The 11,507-nt window shown below is 32.8% G+C and overlaps 1 protein-coding gene across 1 annotated transcript; it reads right to left on the bottom strand.

The window, feature by feature from the left end:
- Positions 1-1,901: 1,901 nt before the first annotated feature.
- On the bottom strand, positions 1,902-3,378 carry LOC133319788 (uncharacterized). The gene is made up of 3 exons (XM_061525445.1): positions 3,295-3,378; positions 2,921-2,958; positions 1,902-2,659 (listed from the first exon to the last, which is right to left on the bottom strand). Exons 1-3 carry the CDS (start codon positions 3,376-3,378, stop codon positions 1,945-1,947), a joined length of 837 nt encoding a protein of 278 aa, XP_061381429.1. The 3' UTR covers positions 1,902-1,944.
- Positions 3,379-11,507: the final 8,129 nt, after the last annotated feature.

The following is an 11,507-nucleotide window of genomic DNA, read 5'->3' as shown; positions in this document are numbered from 1 at the left end:
TTGATTGTTTAATTTTGTGCTTCTTGCTGGCTCTTATTGTACTATTACCATCTAGTGCTTGAGAATTGGGATCTGACTCTGGTGAAGACGCCAGTGTTCTTTTGTTGTGTGATGTTAATATAACAAGTTTATCGTATTTTATCGTGACTTTATTTCCTTTCTCACGCTCTCTTTTAGCTTCTTGCGGTTTTTTCCTTTTTTCCAATACATACTTAGGGTAGTCTTCGTTCAAATAATATTGGGTGTCTTTCAATAATCTGTTTTGTTTGAGAATGCTGATCTTTAAACCAAGGGTAGAAAAAGTTACAATTCATGGTCGCGGTTTATCATCTGTTTTTCCTACTCTCCTAATACTCTCCTAATTCCCGAATCTCTCTACAATCCAACTTTAAGGTCAATTTTCCCCTTATGAATTCCAATATGTTATTCTCTAAGTCATGGCAGCATGTCTCGTCCTCTTCAATACCGAAGAAAATTATGTGTCTTTGTCTCGCTTTTCCATAAATTGAATTCTTTTTTCTTGTATTTCATTCTTTTCTTCCAAAATTTGATGATGAAAATTTGTTATAATCACATATTCGTCCATAAATTTTCCACTTCCTATGCCATTTTAATTTTTTATTTATTAAGGTAATTAGTCTCCGAGAGTACCGACAAGGTTATTTATTGTTTTCAGTAATCACTTTTGATGGAATAAAATGTTGTATGATCTGGTCCACGATTTGATAAAACGTATCGACTGCTTCGGTTATATTTTTATTATTTAACTGAAGCTCGCAATTAACTTTGTTTAGTTCAGCACTAACAGCCTCGTAGTCAGCCTTGTGATATAAACGAACAATACGCCTAGTAGGTCTTAAATTCCTTTCATTGAACAAATATCTATCATAAGACAGAGAGCAGGGTGGTGGGCGTCCTCTGGTTCAGATAAAGCGGTGGTACGAGATACATGACAGTGTAAATTTGAAAGAATTAAATCCAATAACCTGCCGTTTACATTATAACGTGATTAAACCGACGCAAGCCTGTAAAATATATAAATGCAGATAACTGATGCGTTATAACATCCGCGGAAGGATTTGAAGTATTAAGAGAGCCGTTATCATCACTATAACCAAACCGATTTACTTACGTTAAAGTCACCCACCATCACAATGTCTTGACGTGGATGATGAATAATTAAGTGAGAAACGAACTCGAAAAATTCCAATTGTGACTCAGCCTGGTAACAATTTTGTGAAAAATAGCTACAGAAAAGAAATATTGACTTATGTGGTAAGTTGGGCCGCAATATATTTTTTAAGTATGTGATATCGACATGAGGATGAGTTGGTGAAAATTCTCTAATACACATGTCTACAGAAAATTCCTTACGAATAGCTATTAATGTTCCACCCCCCCTCTCCACATCAAGACAGTCATATTTACGGTCATTACGGTACACAGTATATCGGGTATCAAATAATTCCTCGTCAAAAGTACCTTCCAAAAGCCACGTTTCTGTTAGGCAGATAATGTCATAGTTATGATTTAATACATTAAGATAAAATTGTTTTGTCTTGGCGCGTAAGCCACGAGCGTTGTGGTAAAAAATATCCAAAATCATGGCGGATATAGAAAAATATACAAACATGCATTCTGTTTATTACGAATTATCCAATTAAAGTTTTCGAATAACATGATCCAATAGTTAAGTAGAGTACTAATACCTGAGCAATTACCCCTAGGCTTATTTTTATTAAATAGAAGAAGTAAAATTAACTTGTCACAAGATTTAGACTCATACCCACCGATAAGCAATAGCAATTTCATCAAATTTAATTCGATGATAAGGTATAAAGTATAATGCAAAGAATTACATAAAAAATATAAGAATATAAAAAATATAACGATTGCCTATAATAAATTAAGTTAGTAAAAAAATATTAAATAACGAGTTAACGCTTAGGAGATTTTTTTTAAAGATTCCTCAGATGTAATGTGGAGTACGGGCGAGTTATCTGCTCTTCGTACCATAATCGTGCAATTCCGGACCCAACAATAGACATAACTTTTTTCCTTAGAAAGACGTTTGGCTTCTCTCAATAATGCTTTGTTACGCGCGGAGAGGTGATCATTAACATATATTTGATTTTGCAGCCCTGGAAATCCAATGTCGGACGCCTTGATGCTTCCTAATTCGCGAAGAGATGACAAGAAATCAACCTTTTTATATCGAGCCCGCATCTTCACAATAATAGGTTTAGGCTTTTTAATGTCCGAATCATTTTTGGCGGCTACTCGAGTAACAAAGTCAATGTCAGTATCAGGGCACAATTTAAAGTCTGATCTTTCAGCAAGTAATTTAACTATATTTATTAAATTCTCACCCTTTTTTTGAGGTATGCCATTAATCTGTATATTAGAGCGCCGAACCCATTGCTCATTCTTACTGTGGCTTTCCTTTAAGTCCTTGATCAATGTCTTTAAGTTATTTAGTTCCGCTTGCAGACTATGGATTTTAGATAATTCGACCTCAAAATTATCTATTCTTTGATTAACACTTTTTACAGATGACTCGATGTTTACAATTCTCTCAGTCCACTTCTTGACCGCATCAGTAACTTTTTTCAATTCGTCAGTTATAAAAGTTTTGAATGACTCGATAGTTGAGCGTAATCTATTAAACACTCATCGAAATGAGACATTAAAGAGTTTGCATCAACGTTTGAAATAGGATGCGGTTGAGACGCGGTCAGCTCCTGGGGACTGCTTTGACCAATCTTTTTAGAAATTTTACAATTAGGACACTTCCATTTGGCCTTATTCACTTGCAACATTTTCTTAAAATCACCTTCTGATAATCCAATACATTCGTGATGGAAGTTACCTTGACAGCTAACGCATTTAATAGATACCTCAGGTTTTAACATATCCGTACCTTGTTCGCAATCCATTTTGTTTTATAACGTGAGGAAGCTAAACAAAAAGAAACACGGCATAAGTATTACTTTGCTTTATAAAAATGTCACGTCCAAAACGTCGTAAGCGCCGCGTATTCCGTGTCGCTTACGCGTTTTGTACAACACACTGGCCACTCCACTAGTTCACACCAATTATTTCTATATTTTCGTTAATTTTAAGTTTTAATGTTTATTATTTTAGTTTTTATCAAGCACATTTAAACTTGAGTATCTAATACACTTTAAAATAGTTGTTCACTTCAAAAATATATCTTTTAATTTGTTATAATTAATTAATTGGTACGAATAGGTAGACGACGTATGCGTGTCGTACCGTTACTTGCTCTGTTACCTTTTCGCCACTTTTCTGAATTTCTATTTTTTGTACGTTCAGTTCTTTTTGAATATTTTCTAAGGCTGTCATAATTTCCTCCATAGTGTTTTGTTTTGGTACTAGTTGCGCCCTCTAGTAGAACTCGTTAGTATTGTTTCGTCACTATTGTGAGATAGATTGATAGATCCAACGTAGTGTCGAACGTAGTGTGTTACTTTTCAACTAGATGGCGCTGTTTCTCAGTTTATTTACTATGGCAGATAAATTATTTCGTAGTGTTTCGTATCTTTTGTGCGTCGAACGTAGTGTGTTACTTTACAACTAGATGGCGCTGTTTCTCAGTTTATTTACTATGGCAGATAAATTATTTCGTAGTGTTTCGTATCTATTGTGCGTCGAACGTAGTGTGTTACTTTACAACTAGATGGCGCTGTTTCTCAGTTTATTTACTATGGCAGACAAATTATTTCGTAGTGTTTAGTATCTATTGTGCGTCGAACGTAGTGTGTTACTTTTCAACTAGATGGCGCTGTTTCTCAGTTTATTTACTATGGCAGATAAATTATTTCGTAGTGTTTCGTATCTATTGTGCGTCGAACGTAGTGTGTTACTTTACAACTAGATGGCGCTGTTTCTCAGTTTATTTACTATGACTTGAGCGAAATTGCAGATTCATTCAGATGTGAGTTTATGTTTTCCAAAGATGAGGTAACTTTCGCAATCTTCCATTTATTAGCACTCTGGCACTTTTTTAGATTAACACTGATTAACACTGGTACAATTTAAGTTCTTGGATTACAAGTTACGCCAGTTTATAAATCCGGAAGTAAAACAGATCCGGGGAATTATCGGCCGATATCTGTTTTACCAGTTTTGTCAAAAATTTTAGAAAAATTAATATATGTCCGTCTTTATAATTACCTCAATAAACAAAACTTCTTTTTTAGTCAACAATATGGCTTTCGTCCGAAATCTAATACACTTTCAGCAACTGTGGATATTGTCACCAAAATTAAAAACGCGTTGGATAGTAAGCAAATCGTTCTAGGTATCTTTATCGATTTAAAAAAGGGTTTCGACACGGTCAGCCATAATTTATTATTACAAAAACTACATAAAGAAGGTATAACAGGTTCGGCAATCAAAATTTTAGAATCATATTTACATCGTCGCAAGGAAATTGTTAAAATCGGAAAATTTCAAAGTAAGCCCGCAACGTTAACATATGGAGTACCACAAGGCTCTATCTTGGGACCGCTATTGTTTTTAATTTATATAAATAGCATTAGTACAATTATTTGTCTGGAGATATAACTCTTTATGCGGATGACACAAGCTTATTTTACTTTGGTGATAACATTAAAAATATAATTGACGTAGCTCAACGTGATTTAAATGTTATTAGCGAATGAATAAAATAAAATATCCCCTTTGATAGGAGGATAGGATAGCACTACGTAAAATTTCCTTATGTGTACCTAATACAATTCGTCCTATTATTTATAATTCTTTAGTAAAACCTCATATCGAATATCTTATTGAAATATGGGGAACTGCTGCGAAGTCTAACATAAAGTCATTACAAACTTTACAAAATAAAATTATTAAAGTTCTTTATAAATATGATTATATGACGCCATCCGTTGAATTATACAAAAAAAAAAACAAAATTTCTTAATATAAATCAATTATACACTTTAAAAACCTGCATGTTGATTAGAAAAATAATAACAAATAAAACACATTCACAATTACACTTTCATAAAAAAACACATACATACCACACTAGAAAACGTAATAAACTAGAACTTCCAAAAACCAGAACCAACTATGGAAAGAGAAACATTCTATTTGAAGGAGTTCAAATTTATAATAAATTATCAGACTTAGTCATTAATAGCAAGAGTTTTCCTATATTCAAAAAACGTGTAATGGAATATGTGCAAAATAATTTATAAGTTAATGTAACCCCTACCTAAACATGTTTGTGTAATATAACTACCCGCAACATTTCATTTTACTGTATATAATTCATAAGGCAGACTTTTAAATGTACCCTCAAGCAAAATTATTCTATTTTCTTATTATAAGTGAACTTTTGTGTTCTTTATGAGAAATAAATGTCTTTAAACCGAAAAGTGTTAAAAAGCGTATAAAAGGGTGTGAAGTGAAATGCAGTTACATAAATATGTGTATTTTTTTTCGCGTATATCGGAATTTCGGCAAGTTTATGGACATTATTTAGTGGACTGTAGCCTTATTTACCAACGTATAATCAATATTGTTATTATATAATATATTTAGGTTTCTAACAAAATTATTAAAAAGATAAAGTTGCCTTATAAAGCCAGTACTTTTAACTAAAACAAACTCATTATTATCTTAAATCAAAACACCTTAAATAAGTTAAATTCAATTCACAAAGACACAAGTCACGTCGACAAAATACTTTCCCGCGTAAAAGTCAGCAAACCAGATATCATCGCTTTAACGGTACTTCGGGTGCGTTCGGGAATTTTAAGGTTCGGTTCAAATTAAATGTGTGTTCCCTAAATATATATATTAAAAAAAAATAATAATAATAAGTAATAAAATTTATTAGTTAAGAATATTTTCTAAGTATATTAACTTAGTATAATTAAATATATATAACTAAATATATGTAACTGAATATATAATGTATACTCGTGTGTTACTATAAATGTTACAGTTCTTAATAATATGCGGAGGATCCAGGGTTTCAAACAGGTATGTCAATATTTTATTTTGCATAGTATGTATTTTTTAACTCTATAGCAGCATTTTTAAAGAAATTATATCAAGATTTATTAGTAGTGAGACAGTATTTAATTAAAATAGGACCTGCTAGACGACAAGGTAAAATATTGCAGACTAAGTTAGACGAAGCTAAATGTTTTATTGCACAATATAATAATTATATAGAAAGCATTGAACGGAAGAGTATAGGAGAGGACGAGCTTCTTATTTTTGAAAAATATTGTACGGATATTAAGAAATTTTTTGATGAAATTACTGAGTTGTGTCGAATTTCAGGGGGTTCTAGTAGTTTTTCAACGATGGATTAATTCGATCTGAAGGTAGCTTTGAGCTTATTGCCAGTGATGAATGATACGCTTTCTAATTTACGACAACTTATCGATGGTATTGAGTACTATAGTTCGGTTCTCAATACTGAGTCACAGATGTATTTAATATCTTTTGTTTTGAAAAGCAGATTGTCGCAGTCTGCTAAGCTAAAATTAGCAACAAAATACGACACTATACCTGATCTTTTAAATGATATGAAAAGGTTACTTTTACTAAAAAAAATCTACGAATGCCTTGCAAAAACATTTTTTTTTTTAATCGCAGGCAAAATGATGAATCTATAGATGTTTTCGGAAAAACCTTATCCGAATTGTTCGTTGATCTTACAATTTCTCAATCTGAGGGAAATGATGAAAAATTTAATATTTTAAAATCTATTAACAAAAAACAGGCAATTTGTCAATTTAGCGACGGATTGAGAAATCGTAGGATTGGCACTATTATTACGGCTCAAAAATTTTAAAGATGCGTTTCAGGCCGCAATCGATGAGGACATTTCAGGTTCAAGTTCAACTGCTGAAGTGTTTACACTAACAAGGCTTAATAATAATCGTTTCTTTAAAATCACTTCCAGGCTGCCTTCTCATCAAAGCATTCCAAGAGGTACGTACAACACTGACCGTTGGCGAGGCAACCCTAGCTACAACGGGCGACAGTCGCATACCAGGACTAGACAATGGGCCCAGGAGCCACAATCTCAGCCACGGGGAGCGCCCCGGGGTAGAGCGCCTTATCGAAGTAGAACTTTCAAAAATTATTCTAGGGGTCATAGACCATTCAGAAAACAGATTCGGACAGTAGTAACTAATAAGTCACAGCCTCAATCGAGTTCATCCGCTCAGAATTCGGAACCTGAAAATGATTTTTTTCGTGCCTACAACATATAGTATTCTACCTAGCGATAGTAGTTACTTCATAAAATTATTCTTTAAAGACAGATACGCGTTTAACTGGCTCATAGATATAGGAGCCTCAATTTCGGCTATAAAATATAAACATGCTTTAGATTTCAACATTTCAATTAACAAAGAAAACATAACAATAAACGGGATAGGTGGAAAAGTACAGGCTATCGGATACGTATGTTTACAGTTGACAGTACACGGGCAGTGTATTAGTCATAAGTTTTATGTATTTGACACGTTACTTTGTAAATCGCATGGTATTTTAGGACAAGACTTTTTAGGAAAGTATGGAGCGGTGATTGATATGAAACATAATAGTCTGTCCTTATGGATCAGTGAATCTAAACAAATATCTTTGCAATTAATAGACTCGTGTAGTCATTTATTGTCGTTACCTGCCAGATCAGAATCAATTCACTATATTAATACCAGTTTAACAGAGGAATGTGTGGTATGTACGAAAGAAGTATGTGAGAGAGTATTTATAGCGAGTACGTTAGTACATCCAATTAATGGCAAAATACCAGTTCGAATTTTGAAGGCGACCTCAAAAGATATAACTTTGTCTGAAATTAAACTTAATATAGAAAATTTAAAGGAATATAATATTTGTAACTTTGATAAGATCGAATAAAGTGCATTGCGAGTTAAAACACTCTTGTCAGAATTGAGGTTAAATAAATTAAATAAAGAGGAAAGGATTAATATAGAAAGTTTATGTGCGAGATATCCCGATATCTTTTATTTGGAAGGGGACAAGTTATCAACCACTGATATTTATCAACACTCAATTAAAGTAAAACCGGATGTACAACCAATATTTTCAAAACCTTATCGATTGCCTCATGCTTTAAAAAATGAAATTAAAAACCAAATTGTTCAAATGTTGAAAGAAAATATTATTGAACCATGTCAAAGTGAATGATCCAATCCCATCTTATTGGTGCCAAAGAAAAGTGACCAAAATGGAAACAAAAAATGGCGTTTGGTCATAGATTACAGAAAACTTATTAACAGTTGAATGATGATAAATTTCCTCTTCCAAATATAACAGAAATTTTAGATTCGTTATCTGGTTGCAAGTATTTTTCTCATTTAGATTTACATCAAGGTTACTATAATGTAAGCTTAGACCCAGACAGTCGCAAGTATACTGCTTTTTGTTCCGGACAGTTTCAGATGACTAGAATGCCTATGGGCTTAAAGACCAGTCCTAGTTCATTTTCGCGAATGATGACAATGGCAATGACAGGGTTAACATACGAAAAATGTTTGGTGTACCAAGACGATTGAGTTTGTTATAGTAGAGACTTACCAAGTCATATTAAGAATTTACAATCCATTTTTGAAAGACTACGTAAAATTAATCTAAAGTTAAATCCTCAAAAGTGTATTTTCTCGCAGAAGGAACTACTTTACTTGGGTCATATTGTGTCAGCAGAGGGTGTTATACCAGATGCTGATAAAATAGAAGTCGTTAAAGACTACCCAGTTCCTTCTAAAGTCGACGAAGTCAAAAGATTCGTTGCTTTTGTAAATTATTACAGGAAATTTATTCCTAATTTTGCAACAAAAGCACATCCATTAAATAATTTGTGTCGAAAAAATGTAATTTTTAAATGGGATGAGGAATGCCAAAAATCATTTGAACTATTGAAACAAAATTTAATATCCCATCCTGTATTACAATACCCTGACTTTTCGGAGTCTAATCAATTTATTTTACAAACAGATGCATCAGAATATGGGGTAGGTGCAGTTTTGTGCAACAGCGACGGTAGGCCTGTAGCCTATGCTAGTCGTAGTCTTAACAAAGCAGAAAAAAGGTACCCAACGATTGAAAAAGAACTGCTTGCGATTGTATGGGCCGTGAAACATTTTCGTCCATATTTGTATGGTAGGACAAAATTCAGACTGATCATAAGCCACTTATCTATTTATTTGGAATGCGGGATCCATCTAGCCGTTTAATTAAATTTAGGTTAACGTTAGAAGAATATGATTTTGTATTTGAATATTTAAAAGGGAAGAATAATTCTGCCGCTGACGCACTTTCACGTTTGCATTTAACTTCAGAGGACTTGAAAGAGATGAATCAAACGGGATGAATGTAATGACGCGTGGCCAGCAACAACGGGATGCTATTATTTCTAAAAACGATTGGCCCGATCAACCAAAAGTTGTAGAAATACATAGCAAACCGAAATATTTCACGGAATTAGGTTTCATAAGAGCTTATGAATTAAATCGATATCGTAAATAGAAAGAGATAACGCATGAAAAGGGATGTTTGAGTTACGTGCCCTCAATGTATACTATTTTTATTAATTTAGCTTCTCGATCGCAACTATCTCCTGGCGAATTTGTGAGAGAGCTGAACATATTCTGTGGGAAAATAGATATTAAAGAAGTGTACTTTATTAAGACTGAGAAAAATAATAAATTTGTGGAAAAGTTAATTAATGAAGTAACTAAAATAAGTAATTGGTCCAGACCACGTATATGTATTTTAAAGGGAACAAAGAGAATTACTGATAAAGACGATAAGTGTGTAATTTTAAACGATTTTAATATATTACCCACAGGTGGCTATGCCGGCATAAGACGAATGGTAAATAACATAAAGAAATATTATTTTTGGCCAAACTTAGAAGCCGATGTTACAGAATTTATAAAAAGGTGTGACAAATGTCAAAAACAAAAACATTCCTCACATTATACTAAGGAACCTATGACAATAAGTTCAACGGCAACTTCAGCGTTTGAGAAGATATATTTAGATGTAGTAGGGCCGTTAGAGAGAGATTACAATAATTATGTGTACATTTTAACTATCCAATGTGATTTGAGCAAGTATATTGAGGCCTACCCATTAATGTCAAAAGGGTCAAGTGAGGTAGCCAGGAACTTCGTAAATAATTTTATTCTCAGGTATGGTATCCCGAAGGAGATAGCTACAGACAGGGGAACGGAGTTTTTATCGGACACAATGAAAGAGGTTTGTAAACTTTTGCATATTAACAAGCTGCAGTCTACCGCATATCATCATCAGAGTATCGGTGCCTTGGAGAATTCTCATAAACATCTAGGTAACTATTTGCGAATACAGACAGGGAATCACGCAGAAGCTTGGAGCACGTGGCTTCCATTTTGGTGTTTTTTCTATAACACTGCAGTACATACGGAGACTAAGTTTACTCCCTATGAGTTGGTGTTCGGTAAGAAATGTATTTTACCATCTAATTTGCAATCAGCACAAGTTGATCCTTTGTACAATTTTGATAATTATCCTTTAGAACTCAAATTCAGATTACAAACGTCTCAAAAAGAGGCTAGAGAAAATTTAATAGCTAGTAAATTAAAAAGAAAAGATAAGTATGATCGTAATATAAACCCTTTGACTTATAAACAGAATGATTTGATTTTAATAAAAAATGAAACTGGCAGTGAGTTCCAAAACATATATTCAGGTCCATACAAAGTAATAAGGGAATGTTCCCCAATGTAGAAATAATTAAGGATAATAAAAACTATGTTATTCACAAAAACAGACCAAAAACCACGTACCTAACAATTTTGTTAAAAGTTTATGTACTAATATTTACTTCAAAAGTTAGTAAAGACAGTAATAATATGACAGTATACTATATTAAAAATTGTAATATAAGCTAAAATAAAATAAATTGTAGTGTTCATTTTATTTTTTTAATGCGCTGGAGATGAGATGTAGTGAATAGATTATATTGACTAAACATACTTATTAACCATTATATAATATGTAACCTACTTTGGTACCTATTTAAAGTACGATCTATTTGAAATAAAGGCAGTATCTACTCAGCAGTCTCGGCTTTCATTCCTCTCTCAGGGCACCACATTACAATAAAATGACAGTAAAATGTCAGTCGCCATCGGAACTTAGCACTGTAATCTCGTCTCAATGATTAAGTTATAAATTATAATATATATATATATATATATATATATATATATATATATATATATATATATATATATAATACATATATTATATACTATATATATATACTAGATTGCCTTTTCATTATATCAACTACAAGACTATCAGGCAAAGTAAGAACGCGATTTAAAATTTTTATATTCCCGATTTTTAAAGCGCGTTGTACTAATAGAGCTCACGGTTCCTTGGGAAACCAACATCAAGGTCAACAAGTATTACGAGCTCACTAACGAACTCAC

Source organism: Danaus plexippus, chromosome 28 (genome assembly GCF_018135715.1).
Source record: "Danaus plexippus chromosome 28, MEX_DaPlex, whole genome shotgun sequence".
In the NCBI taxonomy this organism is placed as follows: Eukaryota; Metazoa; Arthropoda; class Insecta; order Lepidoptera; family Nymphalidae; genus Danaus; species Danaus plexippus.
Note: the sequence above shows the minus strand (reverse complement) of the source record. Positions and strands in the feature narration are given on the sequence as shown.